The sequence below is a fragment of the Myxocyprinus asiaticus genome, chromosome 9 (genome assembly GCF_019703515.2).
Source record: "Myxocyprinus asiaticus isolate MX2 ecotype Aquarium Trade chromosome 9, UBuf_Myxa_2, whole genome shotgun sequence".
In the NCBI taxonomy this organism is placed as follows: domain Eukaryota; kingdom Metazoa; phylum Chordata; class Actinopteri; order Cypriniformes; family Catostomidae; genus Myxocyprinus; species Myxocyprinus asiaticus.
Genome location: NC_059352.1, coordinates 136614 through 157321, shown reverse-complemented (window position 1 = coordinate 157321; position 20708 = coordinate 136614). Strand labels below are relative to the sequence as shown.

Genomic DNA, 20708 nt, shown 5'->3' with positions numbered 1-20708 from the left:
AAAGGATTGGATCACAACATTTTAGGAGAAGTTCAGTCACGTGCTTCTCTTCTCGGCAGCGATTGGCTGTTGAGCCCAGAGAGGGCGTGGCGACGGCGTGGGTTCGCCTGTGTGACACAATTACAACAACTTTAATCTGGCGGCGGACTGAAGTTTCATATTGTTTTAATAAATTGAGCATTTTTAAGTGTGCACGGGCTGCAACTCACGCATAAAAACTGAGCCACCGCATCACGCGTTTTATTCTAAAAATAAAATGTGAGAAGACGCGCCACTGGAGGGCTAACTCACTTACGGGGCTTCACAAACCGAACCGCGTTTTTACTGGGAAAAGTTCCGTTATATTGTGGCTTTCGGACGCACGGAGATCGCCTTCACTCGATTCTAGGGTGCGATTCCATGAAATCGTGCCGAGTGTCGCTCGCTGCTGCTGCTGGTGATGAGGAGAAGAAAATGGCGGCGGGAAAAGCGAGTGAACGCGAGGAGGAGGACGCGCCGCGACTGAACGCGCAGGAGAGCGACACTCTGGCCCGCATCGACAGGTCAGAAACGCCGCTGGACGCGGTCTGTGGATGAGTCGCTTTTGAATGTTTGTGTGTCGGTCAGTGAGTTGATCTCAAGCTCTGTGTGTGTGTTTGTGTGTTTCGCAGCTCTCTGTTCGGAGATCAGCGGCTTCATGAAGATGGCGCCAGTTTGAAGGCCCTGCTGATAAAGGTAAAGACGCGCGTTGCCGCACCGATACTTTACAACACACACACAGCGTGCACAATGTCACCGAGTTATGACCGTTTCTCGTGCTTGACGCTATCCGGTGATCTGCACGGTTTGGGGTATTTTCTGTAGTTGCTCGAATATAATCGCTGTTATCAGCGTCACCGAATGTGTGAAACGACGCGTCTCGTCGCAGCTGCTCGTTTGCGTTTAATGTTCTCAAACGAGTTTAACAAACAGAAGTTTGAACCACACAGCACATCTCTCGTTGTGATATTATAATGTTTGTGTTTGTACTCGGATATCACTCATTCAGGCCTGCGCGTGTGCGCGCTTCATGACGCGACGCGTCTGTATTGAGACGTCGCGTTGTTGTATCGCGACGTGCAGCGGTGTGAGTTCAGTTCGACTGTAGTTAAACGCATAAAACATCATCTCCAGCTGCTCTCTTGCGCGTTATTGACATCAGTCGAGAATCGAGTTTATTTCACGCAAACCGCACAGATGTGCTCATACAGGTGAACGCACATGTGTCCTCTGTGCATAATATATAATATCATCATATTTGAGCAGAGAGACGTTGATTTGTGTGCGGTGGTAATGGCTGCTTGGGTCAGCCCAAGATGGCGGGATGGGGAGGGGTGACAGCGCGTTATAATGCAGAAAGAGATGCGAATAAAGCTGCAGAATGTGCAGCCTCACATACAGCAACACATGCATGTGATATCTGAGGCCGGTTCCGTGTTATTCAGGGCTCCAGAGAGCTTCATCAAGTGTTGTAGGAAACTGGCTTCATATGAACACCTCTCTGTGTTGTTGTGTAGTCCAGCAGCAACCTGTAGTGAACACTAGATAGTGAACAGAGAAGTGTTGCACGATATTTACTGCAATTTGAGTTCAGTTAAAGATTGATTCTACACCACTTCTGTGATTATAAACAAGACTTTTGTTTCACTCATAAACCTTCAGTGCACTGCATGTGTGTCACGATCATGTCACGTGTTCCTGTAATTATACGTCATTTACACACAGTTTGAGTGATCTGCAGCTTTGTACTGATGTCACTGTCACACTTTTGAGGGTCACAGTGATGTAATGAACCCTCATTATCATTAGTAATTGGTGCATTAATCCACTGATATGTTCTCAGTATTGGTCAATAACAGGAGGGTTACTGAGATTGAGTAATATTTGTCTGGTCATGTGATCATAACATGGCCGCCCCCATGTGTGGACCCTCTCCATGTAGAATATAACAGCTTTTATAATGTCACTAATATGACTGGAGTCTTCAACTCATGTGGGTGCGCATGATTTTATGTGTTTTAAAATCTAAATTAATTTCTTTAGGAGAAACTTTTTTAGTAAAGAAAAAATGACTGAGTGCATTTTTAATCTTAATTGACAGCGTTTGTGGCATAATGTTGATTACCATAAAAATCATTTAATTTTGTAGAAGCACATTCATTCTATTCAAACTCATGTATTATTTCAGCTGTTAAGTTGTTTAAATTGTGTTATTTTTAGGGTTGTAGGGTTTACGCTGTTACGTTGTGATGGCAAGGCAGTTGTAAAATTGGATAACTTTACACAGAAAAGTTTGGTAAGCAATAGCACTGGGTCAAAATATAGATTTTCAGATGCATAGCGATCTTCATTTCAGCGATATCGATTCTTAAATTCCAAGATCGATCTTTTACCATGTGCACAAATGAGACACAATCTGATTAGAAATGTGTGATTGTCCACTGGTTAGTGATTGAGTAACAGGGATACAAACTCACTTTTCAGCAAGTCACCTTTTTTTAAAGCTATTTTGCCCAAATTGTTTGGTAAAATGTTCTATATTTTCCTTATTAAATCACTTGAAATGCTTAGTTTAAGCTTAAACACTTTAAATGCAACAAAAAAAGTCTGTGATTGCTGATATTGAATTTTCTCAACGCTTCTCGTGTATTTTAACCTACATGAATTACCGTTAAGATCGTACTTGTATGCGCCGTGTGCGCCAATCTTCCGCCTGCTGTGCGACTTTCAATTTGGATGTAGGTTTTCTTTGCCATTGGATGAAAAATAAGAAAATAAAACTAACAAGAGCCAAATCGCAGAAACTGCAAAGACTGGCCACGGTAGTATCAGCGTCTGGTAAGATACCTTAATTTCTCTGCCCAATTACGTAATGTTATAATTATATGTATTATTATTTCATTGGGATTATTATAAGCAGCCACTTCTGTAAGCTCATGCAAATGTATAATATTATTATTGAATCAATACATATACATAACTATTTAAAATTATTTTTTAAAATAAGTAATTGTAAATTTAAACAAAGTTTAAATTATGTTAATTTTATCACCTAAATTTGTCTGTAATAAACACAGATCTTTAGTCCCGTCCGAATCAGTGCCCTCAATCTCAGACGTCGGGTGATAATAATTGTAACTCTAATGTCATTTAGAAAAGTAATCCCGTCCGAATAGCGCTTTTCTCACCTTTTTCTCATGAGTCTCTAGTTTGAGAAATAGACGCCTCACATGTCCTCAGCTGACAGCTTCATTGAATTCTACCCGCTCAACACCAGTTTCATGTACAACAGTAAAGAGAAGACTCAGGGGTGCAGGCCTTATGGGAAGAATTGCAAAGAAAAAGACACTTTTGAAACAGAAAAACAAAAAGAAAAGGTTGGAGTGGGCAAAGAAACACAGACATTGGACAACAGATAATTGGAAAAGAGTGTTATGGATCTTAACCCCATTGAGCTTTTGTGGGATCAGCTAGACTGTAAGGTGCGTGAGAAGTGCCCGACAAGACAGACACATCTATGGCAAGTGCTACAGGAAGTGTGGGGTGAAATGTCACCTGAGTATCTGGACAAACTGACAGCTAGAATAACAAGGATCTGCAAAACGGTCATTGCTGCACGTGGAGGATTTTTAGATGAGAACTCTTTGAAGGAGTTTAAGAAGTTCTGAATATTGTTTTCAAATTGTAATAGTAATTTTTCACATTATTAATGTCCTGACTATACATTGTGATCAGTTGAATGACACTTTGGTGAATAAAAGCACCAATTTCTTTCCATAAGAGCAAAATCTGTACATTATCCCAAACTTTTGGCCGCCAGTGTATGTAAATATGTTGGCTGATGTAACATTCTCTCTAGATATTGGTAATGGCCATTGAGAAACCCATATCAGTTGATTACTAATCATCATCATTAGTTGTGGCAATAATGTGTGTCATTCAAACTGGACATTTCCTCAATTCACAACCCTTTTTCATGCCATTGTATTTTTAAAATAACTAAGATCTTTAAACTTGATTTGTAACATAACGCCTTGTCTGTTTAACTGTGTGTTTATTTAGATATCAAACCGTTTGCATTGTGACAGAAGTGTGTTGAATTGAGTTGACGTGTTGATCATGATCCATGATTGTTGCTTCCATCGGTTGAATTTTAATGTTCATGTTAATGCAAGTGTTGCTGGTTGGAGAAACAGATGTTTTCTTATTTTACACATAATGCATCTCTTAATCTGTATTGACTGTGTTTGTACGGAGTTGACTCTTCAGAGCGTCCTTTTCATTATCTGGCATTGTATCAATGTTTATAGTTGATCAGTTACCCGGTTTATTGATGTATTATTCCAGAAAGGCATTGATCCGTCTGACTAATGCATGGTATCATAAATGCCACGGTCAAATGTTTATGGTCCTTCTGTTATTGTCTCAGATATTTTGAAATAGCATAAGCCTCATAAATAGCAGACAGTGCAGTCTAGTAAATGGTTATATCTAGTACAGTGGTTCTCAACTGTTGGGTCATGACCCAAAAATGGGTCGCCGCAAATAAAATGCTACTAGCCATCTAATCAAGCATTGTTTGTATAGCAAAATAAAAGTACATATCAACTTATTTAAAAGGGAGACTTTAAGGATTTCTGTATCTTTTGTTGCTGATGTCAAAGGTCATGTGTCCAATCAGACTCTACAGTATTTTGGTGCAGATTTATCTGTCACTTGGTAGAAGCTCATCAAATTAGAGAGATGTCAACATGGACAGGTTGTGTAACATTCTCTCATCCTTAAAAACCATCAACAAAGCTACACAAGGACAAACGATCCAGACTCCATTAAATACAGGTTATGAAACGTAAAACCAGTGGAGGATCTAGAATATGGTTACTTGAATGTTGATTGTATTATTTGACTTTTGGCAGGTTATTTATTCAGACACATGACTGTTCAAATGCAACATTAAATTCAGATGTCATACTTTCTTTTGTCCTTGTTTCCATGTCAGTGCTGGGGAAAAACGTCCAACATTTAATATAGCTTAGAAGTGAAAGATTAGTGTAATAGTGTTGTGTTGAGTCCTGTTGAATGAACTTGAGGTCATTCAGCGACTCGTTGAAAATGTTGAATCAGCATGTTGCGTTACACAGTGACCGTCTGCTGTGTGTACACTGAACGTAACTCGGTCATCAAACCAAAATAACCCGAACCATCATCATACTGTCGTATGAAACGCTTCATAAAAACATTTGAATGATCTGCTTCATCTTGGGGTTATGACATTGAAAGTGGCCTGAATAGAATTCATGTCTCGTGTATCACAGCGTGGGCGATCTGACCCGTGTTGAGCTGCACTGTGTCGTCGGGGTCTGACGGGTGGGTGGTTGGCATTGGGTTGAACGCTACATGTAAACAAATATTTATATGTAAAATGACTCTTGTGGAGGGGTTGATTGAAACATCAATCAAGCAGATCATATTTATATTCACTGTTTATCATCTCTTGTATTTATTGTAGTCCGTGTCATTTCTGGTCTATCACAAGATAACTATGCCATGTAGTAGACTTTATAGGTAACAGTTTTTATTAAATGGCCCAAATGAATTCAGTGACAGTTGGTAGAAACGGTGAGTTTTCACTTATTCATTACCCACCAATGGCTTACTTTATCCTAGTTAACCAAATGCAGGTATTCTCACGCCAAACTCAGATGACTGTCTGTGACTGTTTCCTGTTGAGCTTTTTATCACGTTCCCTCCATTAGCTATAGACCAATGCCCAGACAGAATCTGTGCACACTTGTGAAATCTGTCATTCATAAAAGTTCTTTGCATTTTTTAATGAAATATTTTGGCTAATTGAATGGTGCTTTTGCCTTCCAATAAGAGTGTAGTACTGTTAGGTCCATTTAATACAGTTTGGTATGTTTAAATCCCTTTCACAGATTAATTTCCCTGAAAATCAGTACAGAAAATCAGCCAATGTTTGTCCAATCGTCAGTATCAGCCAATTAACAGGGATTCATCTCCCAAACTATACCAACAGCTTTATCAAAGTCTAGTTAACAATTTGTTTACATTTTTTCATAGATTTGAGTAAATATTAAGAAAAATATCTGTTCATTAATTCCAGCAAATGTGTACATCTAATTTTGCTGTCGGTCATCGTGCTGTTTTGATATCAGTAAAACCCCCGTACTCTTCATTATTATTATTAGATGTAGAATCACATCATGAATGAGTTTCTATACACATTTCTACAAGTATAAATCTTTAAGTGTTTACATGCCATAAAATTAGTGGACATGATGTCATTAAGTTGGGCAAAATCTTCTGGCATTTTCCAGTGGACTTTTTTATAAATAGGATCAAATGGGCCGATTCAATTCATATCAGACTTTATCATCAAGAGACATTTATGTGTACATTGCCAATGCATTATTAGACATTATTCATACAGATATAAAACATTGAATTCTGAAGTTTAAAATCTCAAAACTATTATTTTCTCAGGCTGCCGTTCAGTCGATCTCACACATGTTGGGTCTCTGTCGCAAGGTTTCGCTTTTGACACTCGTTCAGATGAGAGTGAGTGAGTGTTTTGGGCAATGTGAAGAAACTCTCAGCTTGCCCGAATCTCTCCCACACCTGTCTCGCCGCTTGCAGGTGAAGTCTCCATTCTCAGTACAGTAAATCCACTCACCCCAGACATGCGTTGCGTGTACTAAATAAGCGTGCACTGCTCCACACAATCAGTATGTGTTCTAGGATGTGCAGTCGAGCGTGTACTGCCTGGAAAATTATAAATGAAAATTTGCACTGGAAGTGGCGAAAAACAAAGATTCACTATTACATTACGTTATTTTTTTTAACACGTTAAACAGTTAACTATTAATTACAGAAATGAATACTTTAATTTTAAAAAAGTGCCCCCTTGGATGTGCAAGCAGAAGGACGTGTCTGGAATGCCAATGCATAAATCTGGCCACATTCATCACTGTTAAATGTTAAAACTTATATGTTGGTATTCTTACAATATTTTTTGATACCTTTCATTGAGCCTTGTATAGATCTCTTTAATCATTCTTCATGTAACCGTCATATTTCCTATATGTCAGAATGATTGTGTTGTTGGGGTTGTTTTTGGAGTTGCACAACTCCTCGCAGTAAACTGGCCTCCTCGTTGACTCTGTCAAGGGACAGCACGTCCTAAATGTCCTGTAGACGATTTTACCAGCTGAAACACGGGTTGAGTGAAAGTCTTAACCATTTAAAGGAACAGTACACCCAAAAAATGAAAATTGTCATTTATTCACCCTCATGCATCCCAGATGTGTGACTTTCTTTCTTCTGCTGAACACAAATGAAGATTTTTAGAAGAATATTTCAGCTCTGTAGATCCATACAATGCAAGTGAATGGTGACCAGAACTTTGAAGCTCCAAAAATCACACAAAGGCAGCGTGAAAGTTATCGATATGACTCCAGAAGATTAATTCATGTCTTCTGAAGTGAAACGCTAGGTGTGTGCAAGAAATAGATCAATATTTCAAACTTTTTAAACAAAAAATGTACCAGGGTCGAGGTCATGCAGCAAGAGCGTGACATAAGCACGTTGGCAAGACACGTCACACGCTTGTGTCACGCGAGAGGCAGTTTGAACTCCACCCACGTCAACCAGCTTGCCGGAAGCAAACATTTTTAGTAAAAAAAAAAAAGTTTTAAATATTGAATTATTTCTTAGATCAAATCCATAGATTATTCATTAATATCCCTATTCTGAATTTCATTATATGTTATGTATTTTATGTTAACAGATGTTTAACTATTCATTAAACACTGGTGTTTTTTCATATGTTTATTTACATGTTTAATTTCTGTAAAGCACTTTGTCAATGAGGTTTTAAAAGGTGTGGTGTAAATACAGTTTTACATTAAGTCACATGATCATTCTGTATGTGTCCACAACCACACACCCTTTAATAAAAACAATACATGTGATTTAAATGATCTGAAACTACAGATGTCTCTTATTGAACAGTGTGTGTGTGTAAAATGATGTTGAGTATTCATGTACTGTTTCTGTGTCTCAGGCCGTGCGCTGCTATGAATCTGTCATCCAGAAATCTGAAGGGAAAGTGGATCCAGAGTTCTTCTGTCAGCTCGGTCATTTCAACCTCTTACTAGAGGAATATTCTAAAGGTGAGGAGGTCATTGACACGTCACATCCTCCAGACTGATTAACATGAGTTTAAATCATGTCAGGAGCTTCATGTCACTGTGATGTATGTGTGTGTGTTACAGCATTATCGGCGTACCAGCGGTACTACAGTTTACAATCAGACTACTGGAAGGTGAGCAGATGACATCACTGAACCACATGATGAAGATGATGATGAGAGCAGCTTCACTCTTCACTATACTTGTCTAAAGGCAAAATGCAGTAACTACTGAGAACTGAGAGAAAATGGCCTAATAGTTTGCTGATTTTCCAGCCAAATGTGGATTATAAAATCATGTAACTGTGTCAAACGCGTCCGTCACAGGACGGATCAGAGTCTGACAGACACCATTTCACTCAGAACTCAAGATTGACATAACGTGTAGTTACTGCATGTTGCCTTTGCAAGACCACATTGTTTTCACTTGTCAATTGATTTTCTTTATCATCACTCTCATCGAGTGTGTGAGTGTGTGTGAGTGTGTGTGAGTGTGTGTGAGTGTGTGTGTGTGAGTGTGTGTGAGTGTGTGTGTGTGAGTGTGTGAGTGTGAGTGTGTCTGTCTGTGTCTGTGTGTGTGAGAGTGTGTGTGTGTGTGTGAGAGTGTGTCTGTCTGTGTCTGTGTGTGTGTGTGAGAGTGTGTCTGTCTGTGTCTGTGTGTGTGTGTGAGAGTGTGTCTGTGTGTGTGTGTGAGAGTGTGTCTGTCTGTGTCTGTGTGTGTGTGTGTGTGTGTGTGTGTGTGTGTGTGTGTGTGAGAGAGTGTGCCTGTCTGTGTGTGAGAGAGTGTGCCTGTCTGTGTGTGAGAGAGTGTGCCTGTCTGTGTGTGAGAGTGTGTGTCAGTGTGAGTGTGTGTGTGTGTGTGTCTTTGTCAGTGTGAGTGTGTGTGTCAGTGTGAGAGAGTTTGAGAGTGTGTCTGTGTGTGTGTGAGTGTGTGTAATGTGAGAGAGAGTGTGTGTGTGTGTCAGTAGGCGTTGATGAATTAAATCATGTGTTTGTTGTTTGAGTGTTCAGGATGTTGATGTTTAATGTTCGTAATGAACACAGGGTGACATAATAAATAGGAGTTTAATCACATACAGTAAGGAGAGATGCTAGAGCAGACATGGGTAGTTTACGGCCCACGGGACAGATACAGCCGTCCACATGGTTTAATCTGGCCTGTGGCACATTTATCCTAAAAGCTTTTTCATTGGATATTTCAGTTATCTTGCATTGGGACCTAACGCGCCTCCACAGGTGCTCAGATAAGAGATGCAAACCCCACAATTAAAGATTTATGCCTGCACAAATTGGAAATATTCTGCCTAATGTTGACTTATTTTGTGCAATCTGGCAACCATGCATGCACGTGCTCTTTCTAGCTCTCGCTCTTCCCTTTAAACTAATGTAGTGATGTCTATATTCTGCTCAAGGGAAAGTGTTATACGGTCACTCCGTGTCCATTCTTGAGGCTGCTTGTGCTGTTTGGTGCTGCTAAGTTTGCGAGGAAACCTTTTCACTGATGAACTTTAATAAATATAAACACATCTCGGCATCATTGACACGCAAGCGAGTGACGTAGGCCTGTAAGTATTTTTTTTTTTTGTGCAATTTAGTAGTCCCAGGCGAGTCGCACCTGTATTTTAATTTAACTCTTAACTCTTGCAGTAATCCTTTATCATAGTCATGCAGCCTGTTTTGTTCAGTTGTGTACTGAATGGAAAGCCAAACAATTGTCATACAAACTATTGATCATGACCCTTATAGCACATAAATGAGTAATTTGAGAAAACTGGCCTGCTTTGTGACAAACATAAATTAAATTATTACATAAATGTTTTCTTTATTATTATTAAAACAGATCCCTGATGTTAAATTGAATAAATTACCAGCGAAGTAGAGATGGTAAAATAATTTATAATTAATCTCCGCCTTTATTCAGTTTTTTGAATGCCTGATAGAAAAGTATCTCCCTTTATAGGACAATACAATCGAGCTGTTCATGTTGTACCACAAACCCGGAAAATAATTCGCCACGGGTTCCCTATGGATTTTCCTATGGGGGTTTTATTATGGGGTTTTTGAATTTATGAGTAAAATAAGATCTGTGGTAAACTACTTGATACGTGGATGTTTTGTTCTACAACATAAATTACACACTTGCTTTTTTTTAAATGCACGGCGGATTCAAAATTCCCGTTTGCAGAATGACTGTGTGTAATTTATGTTGTAGAACAAAACGTCCACATAACATCAAGTAATGTTAAAAACAGATTAGACTTCCGTCACGGCTGCACAGCTCAATACTTTAGGCAATTGCAGAATAGTCCCATTAGTCACATATATACTTCAGAAAATTTAGTACACAGCTATTTCTGGGCTTAAAAGAACCAAATCAATGCAGAACATTGTATCTAAAAAAAGAGTACAATGTGGCTCCCCGCGCACTACTTAAAGCCCGATGTGGCCCCTGTACCAAAATAATTGCCCACCCTGTGCTAGAGCATCATGGGAAGGTACCGATTAAAACTGTTTTCGTAAAGAAAACTCCATGAATTAAAGATCAGTATTCAGCTCTCATAACTTCAGATAATCAGTGTAGATTGATCCAGTAGTGTGTACTTTCTGTACAGTACAAATATCAGTGTGTACTTGTGTGTACTTGTGTAAGTGTGGTTGATGGATGGCAGTAGTGTAATCTTCCCGTGTGGTTTTCACATGAACTCGTGATGGTTTCAGGTGGTTTTTCACTTTCAGTGATGTCATTGAATGTGGATGTCACATGTTTTTTTACTATGTTGAATGTAACGTTGATTCTCTCTCTCTAGAATGCGACCTTTCTATACGGCCTCGGGATGGTGTACTTCCATTTCAATGCATTTCAATGGTGAGTCATGATGTCATATGTTTTATGGTGGACTGTTTCCATGGTGATGTTCAGTAGAGGTGTAACGGGTTTCTCACGGTTCGGTTTGTATCATGGTATTGCAGTTTCAGTATGGTTCGGTATTTGCTTTTTTTTTTACTGCCAAATTCAAAGAATAATCTATTTGGTAAACATGTCAACAGGTTTGCCCTTAAAAACAATCGTTTTACAACAGTAACCATAGTTTAACCATGGTATTTGTAGTAAAATCATAGTAACCACAATATAAACAAAAAAAGGCTCTTTCCCTGGGTGACGTCGGAGTAAATGATTAATCATGTATTAATGTATTACTATAACGGCATCTTAATGCCATTAATCAAAGCGCATTATTGACACTTGTGATAGATTACAGCCGCGCGAGGAAATAGGAAGAACTTGCGTGCGCCTTTTAAATAAACCCTCATGCACATAAACCCTTTGTTTTCTTCACCAAATCTTGTGCTCCAGATGCGTCATTAAACTTGAGGTGAACTGACCACGGCGCCACTGTTTAGCGGACTGTGGCAAACCGTACATTTTTTTTTTTTTACAGAGAAGGTTTACCCTCCTAATATTCATTCCCCTCTGCACGCGTGTGGGCTGATTCTGAGAGATCACATTTCCTCGCACATTTAAGCCGGATGCAGCCACAGTTTTATTTGTGATCAGTACATTACATCTTTTTGAGTTGAGGGTTTATGGCTGTAGTCTTGGTTGTAGTCTAATTGTTTGTTTGTTTGCTCGCTCTCAGGGCAATCAAGGCGTTTCAGGAGGTGTTGTACATCGAGCCGGGCTTCTCGCGAGCGAAAGAGATTCACCTGCGTCTCGGACTGATGTTTAAAGTCAACACAGACTACGAGTCCAGCTTAAAGGTGACACGTGACACACTTTCAGCACAACACAGAAATCAATGATTTACATGTTTGTGTTCTGCATCTATTATCAGACATCTTTATTAAATGAAAGAGAATTATGAGCTTGTTTCTCACAGTCAGTTTCCAACTCTGTTCACTGTGTATTTTAGTGTAAACGGTTTGAATCTTATTTAAAGGTGACTTGTGTAATTGCTTGCATACTAAACGTTCTCTGAACTATTGTTAGGTTGATTTCCCTGAAGATTGTAACCGCTGTGACTCTGTGATGCTTTCAAAACATTGCTCTGTTTGTTTGAGCGACCCTAACAATGTTTGAGCAACAATAGTGTGAGTTTGTCCAAACAGTGGAAGACAGGGATAGTGTTTGGGAAACCTGTTTGAAAACAGTCATTACTTTACAATTACACACTTCACCTTTAACACTGTAAGCTCGGATGGTCCATGAGAAAAAAGAAAATCTTCAAAGTATTAATAACGACAGTCTTGACAAACACAAAATAGGTATCGTTTGAAAGTTTATAAGCTCTACTTTCCAATGCATGTAGACATTATGACCAAAACTGAACAAGTGCTTTAAAATTAGCAGACAAATCAGAAGTGTTCCTTTTGATAATTTATATAAAAAAATGTGCACTGTACAAATTATTGTAATCAGTAAAAACATCAAGCTGATCCAATAGTCATGAGTCATATGTTATTGGAAAGCTCTCAAAGAGAAGAATACAACCAGCATATTTGTTTTACTCACAGATGAAAATATAGCGAGTAATAGCTAAGTATATGTATTTGACTATTATGTTTGTTTTATTTGTTTGGAGAGGTTTTTGGACACTGTGATAAATTATATTTGTAATGCTATAACTTTTGATTGCTTTTTCGTATCAACACAAAAAGTTTCTCAGAAGAACCTCAAGGTCGCTTTAAGTACATTTCAAAAAAACATTTTATAACATGATAAACAATGTAAGATTATATATATATATATATATATATAAATAAACAAAACATGTTACTGAAAGTGTACTGCAAATAGATATGTTTTCAGATGGGTTTTGAAAGTGGATAGAGAGGAAATATTAGGAAGAGTAAGGGGTAATGCTTTCATAGATTAGGAGCAACAACACAGAATGACCTTTCACCTACAGTGGACAGTCGAGATCTAGGAACAGAAAAAAGGCCAAGTCCAGAAGATCTAAGAGACCGAGTAGGCAGATAAAGGTGAAGTAGATCAGACAAACAAACAGGAGCAAGTTACAGTTGACATGATTGGGAACAAAGCAAAAGCAGTTTTTGGGAGACACCCAGAGATATATAATGTCAAATCAGAGAGGAAAAAAAAGGAGATTTTTGGCTTAATTTTTTATTTATTTTTTCAGCAGTTTCTTGACAGTCTCAGAATGTATCATAATCTATATCATTAAAAAAATGTAAACATTTTGTTTGTAACGCTACCAAACACTTGACACTCCTTGTTATTTTCTTGAGTTATAAGCCTTTAGTTTTGTGTATGCCACTGAAACAGTAAATCTTTAAAAACACCTTCAGAGCTTAAAGGGTTAAATAGTATAGGAAATAAATATGTGATGGTTTGTTTGTGTCTGCAGCATTTTCAGCTAGCGCTCATCGACTCCAACCAATGCACTTTGTCCAAAGCTGAGAGTGAGTACAATACACACACACACATACGTGCACACACACACAAATATATATACACACACATGCACACGCGCACACACAATCACACACACACACACATGCACACATACATGCGCACCCACACAAATATATACACAAGCATGCGCGCACAATCACACATACATATTCACACATACATGCACACACATACACATATACGCACACACATGCGCGCACACACATATATACACACACACACACACACATACACACGCATACAAACACACATGTTGGTGCAGCTATCATTATGAGGACTCTCCATAGACATAATGAATTTTATACTGTACAAACTATAGATTCTATCCCCTAACCCTAACCCTAAACCTAACCCTCACAAAAAACTTTCTGCATTTTTACATTTTCAATAAAACATTTAGTATTTTTTTTTTAAGTGATTTGAGTCATGGGGACACTAGAAATGTCCTCATAAACCACATTTATAGCATAATACCCTTGTAATTACCAGTTTATAACCTAAAACAATTTCCTCGTAAACCACATAAACCTACCCACACACACACACACACACAGACACACATACACACACACAGAGCTCAGTTTACAGCAGCATTAGTGATTATTCACTCATGTCATTTCATCTCAAGTTCATATTGCCTGCCACACCGGTTGCCTTGGAAACACCAACTCCAGTGGCTGCTGTGTATTGTGGGATATCTCTTACACACACACACACACACACACACACACACACACACACACACACACACAGGGCCATTCAGGGCAGTCTCACCCCCATCTGACTTCACACGTGGATAAAAGCATCCATATGAAAGCGATCATCTCTCTGTCAAGACTGAACAAATGAATCATTCTATATTTCTGCTCATCTCTGTATCTCATGTTTGTGTTTGCAGTTCAGTTTCACATTGCGCATCTGTATGAGATTCAGGTGAGTCCAGATGCATTTCTTTGTCATTAACTCAAATATAAACTGCTGTCTTTAATTACATAAAGTATCATGACATCATGTTAGGGCTTTAAGGGTGTGTGTAATGTTTGTCTCGTGTTGCCATAGCAACAGGAGATGGGTTGCTGTGGTGGTGTTGAGAGATCCCTTGTTTCTAGACATGTACACGTCATTGCATTTAGTTTACTAGTTCATTCTGACTTTGTATGACGTGTTTATTGATGAATGTTGTTGTGTTTGTTGTCATCCGACAGAAGAGATACCGTACGGCTAAAGAGGCTTATGAGAGTCTCTTACAGACTGAGAATTTACCTGCACAGGTGAAAGCTGCTACATTTCAACAACTGGGTAAGAACATCATAATTATAATAATAATTAATAATTATAAGTAAATGCCCAATATCTATAATCAACAATCAATATAATGATTGATTGAAAGAAATGGCAGATTTACATATTAAAAATATCTTGTTACACTCGGTGATGTTAGATCATTTCTGATCCAAATATCTTTTAATGGCTATCATTCTGTTAAATACAACTTCATGTCTGTGTACAGCATCTGTGACATGATTTCTGTTGATAATCTCAGAAAAGAATTTGGTCCATCAGTTTAAAAGAATGCAGTAATATTCTTACAGCAGGGTGATCATACTGCATTGGAATAAATGTATAAAATATGCAACTATCACATACATTGTGCATAATTTTTGGTAATCATCAGGACGTCACAACAGAAATAAAAATACTGTCATTTACTCACCCTCATGTCACAAGGCTTTTTGTCATATAATGAAAGTGAATAGTGACTCCAGGAAAAACAAAATGTGAATTGATATGAAAAGTAATTGATACGACTCGTGCACTATATTCAAAGTCTTCTTAAGCCATGCAATCACTTTGTGATGAACAGACTGAAATTTAACTACTTATCTCTCAATTTAATCATTTAATGAGTTGAGTTTGCGGTGCCCAAATCAAATATGGCGAAACGTCAATAACATAAAACCTCATTGGATATATAACCACTGGTCTCATAACCAAGCATCATGACATTAACCTGCACCATAGTTGGCATATTTGGGTACTGCCATTGGGAGTTGATCAGTGATTTGATCTGAGAGTGAATAAAGTTTTGGTCTGTTACTGTCATACAGGTATGGCGCAACATAAGGGTGAGTAATAGCAGAAATATCATTTTTGGGTGAACTATTCCTTTGCATTGTATTGAACCCAAAATATTCTTTAAACACTTGCTGCTCATATAAGAGAGATGCACATGTGAATTCCTACATCTGTAAACTTCATTTGATTGTTCTGAAACTGAAGCCATGCTGTCTGTCTGAAAACTCTCTCTCAGTTGCTGTGAATGAAACTGTCTCACACTCTCTGTCTGTCTGTCAGGCTGGATGCATCATACAGTGGAGCAGTTGGGTGATAAAGCGAATAAAGACAGTTATGCTATCCAGTGTCTACAGAAATCTCTGGAAGCAGATCCAAACTCCGGCCAATCCTGGTATTTCCTTGGCAGGTGAGTTGCAAACATTCTGTAGCTTTTGCTCAGCTGAGACACAGTGTGTGATGTTGATGCTGAAATGCCCTGGTGCACTTCCGGAGTTTGTGTAAATGTGATGTTTATGGACAAATGTGCGTGCAGATGTCATGGTGATGCTGAAATGCACTGGCGCAGTGCTGTGGTTTTTGTAGATATAGGGCTTGAAATTCATTTCTGAAAATGAGGGGAATTCCCCCCTTATACGGCTCATATGGGGGGATTTACACACTTTGGGGCGGAATAAAACTCGCAACACTAAAATGTATGAAATTTTACAACAAACTCGCCTAAATCTCACGGGGGGCTACTTTTCTCAATTCCTGTACAGGTCAGAGGGAACCAGGGTCAGAAATAAACTTTTCCATTAAGGGGCAATATTTGATTTCCAGGGGCATTTTTACCTTTACAAGGGCAATTTTTTTTCTGTTCTAAGCTTATAAAATGAACCTGTCATCCTTTTATGTTCGAATTTAAACAATTCAATTTGAAAATGGCATATTTCAATAATTACAAAATTGCATGATCTGTACATTGCATAATGTGCATTGGTTCTGAATAGGGCTGAAATGGTTAGTCGATGTTATCGACAATAAAAAATTATCGACAACTTTTCATTGATGAATAGTCGTTTGATGTCATTTAACGTAACCTGAGATCACATTAATCTCTAATGATGATGCGTGAGAGCAGCACTGCAGGTCATGCCTGACTGAGGAGAGGAAGAATTACACAGATCACAGATGAACTCTAAACTTTCCAAACAGCTTCAGCTGATGTACATCACAAAGTATGAGGGAATTATTATGCAAAAATACTAAAGTAAATACAGAAGCGCTCTTGTTGTGGAATAAGTGGAGCTGGAGCTCTTTAAAGGAAACACCCCGGAGTTACATCTTTAATGCGGTTATATTTAATGCGCTACATCTTTAATGTGGTTATATTGAATGCGTTACATCTTTAATGCGGTTATATTTAATGTGCTACATCTTTAATATTTAATGTGCTACATCTTTAATGCGCTACATCTTTAATGCGGTTATATTGAATGCATTACATCTTTAATGCGGTTATATTGAATGCGCTACATCTTTAATGCGGTTATATTGAATGCGTTACATCTTTAATGCGGTTATATTTAATGCGCTACATCTTTAATGCGGTTATATTGAATGCGTTACATCTTTAATGCGGTTATATTTAATGCGCTACATCTTTAATATTTAATGCGCTACATCTTTAATGCGGTTATATTTAATGCGCTACATCTTTAATGCGGTTATATTGAATGCGCTACATCTTTAATGCGGTTATATTGAATGCGTTACATCTTTAATGCGGTTATATTTAATGCGCTACATCTTTAATGCGGTTATATTGAATGCGTTACATCTTTAATGCGGTTTTATTTAATGCGCTACATCTTTAATATTTAATGCGCTACATCTTTAATGCGGTTATATTTAATGCGTTACATCTTTAATGCGGTTATATTTAATGCGCTACATCTTTAATGCGGTTATATTTAATGCGCTACATCTTTAATATTTAATGCGCTACATCTTTAATGCGGTTATATTGAATGCGTTACATCTTTAATGCGGTTATATTTAATGTGCTACATCTTTAATGCGGTTATATTTAATGCGCTACATCTTTAATGTGGTTATATTGAATGCGTTACATCTTTAATGCGGTTATATTTAATGTGCTACATCTTTAATATTTAATGTGCTACATCTTTAATGCGCTACATCTTTAATGCGGTTATATTTAATGCGCTACATCTTTAATGCGGTTATATTTAATGCGCTACATCTTTAATGCGGTTATATTTAATGCGCTACATCTTTAATGCGGTTATTTAATGCGCTACATCTTTAATGCGGTTATATTTAATGCGCTACATCTTTAATGCGGTTATATTTAATGCGTTACATCTTTAATGCGGTTATATTTAATGCGCTACATCTTTAATGCGGTTATATTTAATGCGCTACATCTTTAATATTTAATGCGCTACATCTTTAATGCGGTTATATTTAATGCGTTACATCTTTAATGCAGTTATATTTAATGCGCTACATCTTTAATGCGGTTATTTTTAATGCGCTACATCTTTAATGCGGTTATATTTAATGCGTTATAGCTTTATTAAAGTTAAAATAATACAGAAGCAGATCATGTAAATAATTACAAACTCTGAAACGGTCATTTCTCTGTGCGGTCAGCACCTCTTCTATGAGTTGTATGAATGTCCCGATCTAAGGGGGAGAGATTGAAACTGCACCGGCTGATGCACACTCTGTCACGGGACGCTCATCCCTTGAGCGCACACGCTTAATGCAGCTAGATTATAACGTGATGACTCGTGACTTATTGAATCATAATATATGTGTCACTGTGCATTTCTTATCATGAAGAACATTGTCAATACTCAGCTTTATTAATAAGAGAGAGTTTGTTTGAGTTAAAGATGGATTGAAGTGAACAGAAAGGTGAGAGTCTTCACTCTATTATACACGGCAACAAAATATTTTTGATTTGTTTTTGTTTTCCAATATAAATATATAAAATTCCTTTAAAACAGCGGACATTTACTTTAGCAGCTATACTGCAGAAGAAAACATTTGTTATCTGAGAACGTTGAATATAATACTAAAATACAAATTTTAAAATACAGCTGAAGTCAGAAGTTTACATACACCTTAACCAAATACATTTAACTTGAGATTTAATCGTAGAAAACATTCCCTGTCTTAGGTCATTTAGGATCACTACTTTATTTTAAGAATGTGAAATGTCAGAATAATAGTAGAGAGAATGATTTGCTTTTATTTCTTTCATCACATTCCCAGTGGGTCAGAAGTTTACATACACTTTGTTAGTATTTGGTAGCATTGCCTTTAAATTGTTTAACTTGGGTCAAATGTTTTGGGTATCCTTAGTTGCTGGAATTTTGTCCCATTCCTCCAGACAGAACTGGTGTAACTGAGTCAGGTTTGTAGGCCTCCTTGCTCGCACACGCTTTTTCAGTTCTGCCAACAAATTTTCTATCGGATTGAGGTCAGGGCTTTGTGATGGCCACTCCAATACCTTGACTTTGTTGTCCTTAAGACATTTTGCCACAACGTTGGAGGTATGTGTGGGGTCATTGTCCATTTGGAAGACCCATTTGTGACCGAGCTTTAACTTCCTGTCTGATGTCTTGAGATGTTGCTTCAATATATCCACATCATTTTCCTTCCTCATGTTGCCATCTGTTTTGTGAAGTGCACCAGTCCCTCCTGCAGTAAAGCACCCCCACAACATGATGCTGCCACCCCCATGCTTCACGGTTGGGATGGTGTTCTTCAGCTTGCAAGCCTCACCCTTTTTCCTCCAAACATAATGATGGTCATTATGGCCAAACAGTTCAATTTTTGTTTCATCAGTCCAGAGGACATTTCTCCAAAAAGTAAGATCTTTGTCCCCATGTGCACTTACAAACTGTAGTCTGGCTTTTTTATGGTGGTTTTGGAGCAGTGGCTTCTTCCTTGCTGAGCAGTGTTTCAGGTTATGTTGATTATAGGATTCGTTTTACTGTGGATATAGATACTCGTCTACCTGTTTCCTCCAGCATCTTCACAAGGTCCTTTGCTGTTGTTCTGGGATTGATTTGCACTTTTCACACCAAACTACGTTCATCTCTAGGAGACAGAATGCATCTCCTTCCTGAGCGGTATGATGGCTGTGTGGTCTCATGGTGTTTATACTTGCGTACTATTGTTTGTACAGATGAACGTGGTACCTTCAGGCATTTGGAAATTGCTCCCAAGGATGAATCAGACTTGTGGAGGTCCACATTTTTTTCTGAGGTCTTGGCTGATTTCTTTTGATTTTCCCATGATGTCAAGCAAAGAGACACTGAGTTTGAAGGTAGGCCTTAAAATACATCCACAGGTACACCTCCAATTCAGTACACCTCCTATCAGAAGCTAATTGGCTAAAGGCTTGACATCATTTTCTGGAATTTTCCAAGCTGCTTAAAGGCACAGTTAACTTAGTGTATGTAAACTTCTGACCCACTGGAATTGTGATATAGTCAATTAAAAGTGAAACAGTCTGTCTGTAAACAATTATTGTAAAAATTACTCGTGTCATGCACAAAGTAGATGTCCTAAACGACTTGCCAAATCTATAGTTTGCTAATATGAAATCTGTGGAGTGATTAAAAAATGAGTTTTAATGACTTCAATCTAAGTGTATGTAAACTTCTGACTTTAACTGTATCTAAAATTCCTTTAAAAAAAAGATGCATTGACTTGAGAAGCAGCATATAAGATATTCAGACTTGCTTTTAGAGAATAGATCTTGAATATATTTGGTCTTTACTGCACTCGCAGAAGTATAACCAAGTGAAAAAATACACTTATATACAAAATACACTTTTATTTAAGATCTATTCTCTAAAAGCATCTAAATATCTTATGTTGCTTCTCAAGTAAATGTATCTTGTTTTAAGTATTTTTAGATTAATTGGAAAACAAGACAAAAACACTTCA

The 20708-nt window shown here is 37.9% G+C and overlaps 1 protein-coding gene across 2 annotated transcripts in view; it reads left to right on the top strand.

Annotated features, from left to right (window-relative positions):
- Nucleotides 1-100: 100 nt before the first annotated feature.
- The window catches only part of kdm6al (lysine (K)-specific demethylase 6A, like), a 54452-nt gene continuing 33844 nt past the window's right edge, over nt 101-20708 (top strand). For both annotated transcript variants that reach the window (XM_051706050.1, XM_051706049.1), the window contains exons 1-10: nt 101-542; nt 651-714; nt 8102-8210; nt 8313-8362; nt 11035-11093; nt 11866-11986; nt 13594-13648; nt 14560-14594; nt 14867-14960; nt 16017-16143. In XM_051706050.1, the coding sequence (XP_051562010.1) occupies nt 400-542; nt 651-714; nt 8102-8210; nt 8313-8362; nt 11035-11093; nt 11866-11986; nt 13594-13648; nt 14560-14594; nt 14867-14960; nt 16017-16143 (857 nt within the window). In that variant the 5' untranslated portion in view covers nt 101-399. The remainder of the gene's footprint in view (nt 543-650; nt 715-8101; nt 8211-8312; nt 8363-11034; nt 11094-11865; nt 11987-13593; nt 13649-14559; nt 14595-14866; nt 14961-16016; nt 16144-20708) is intronic.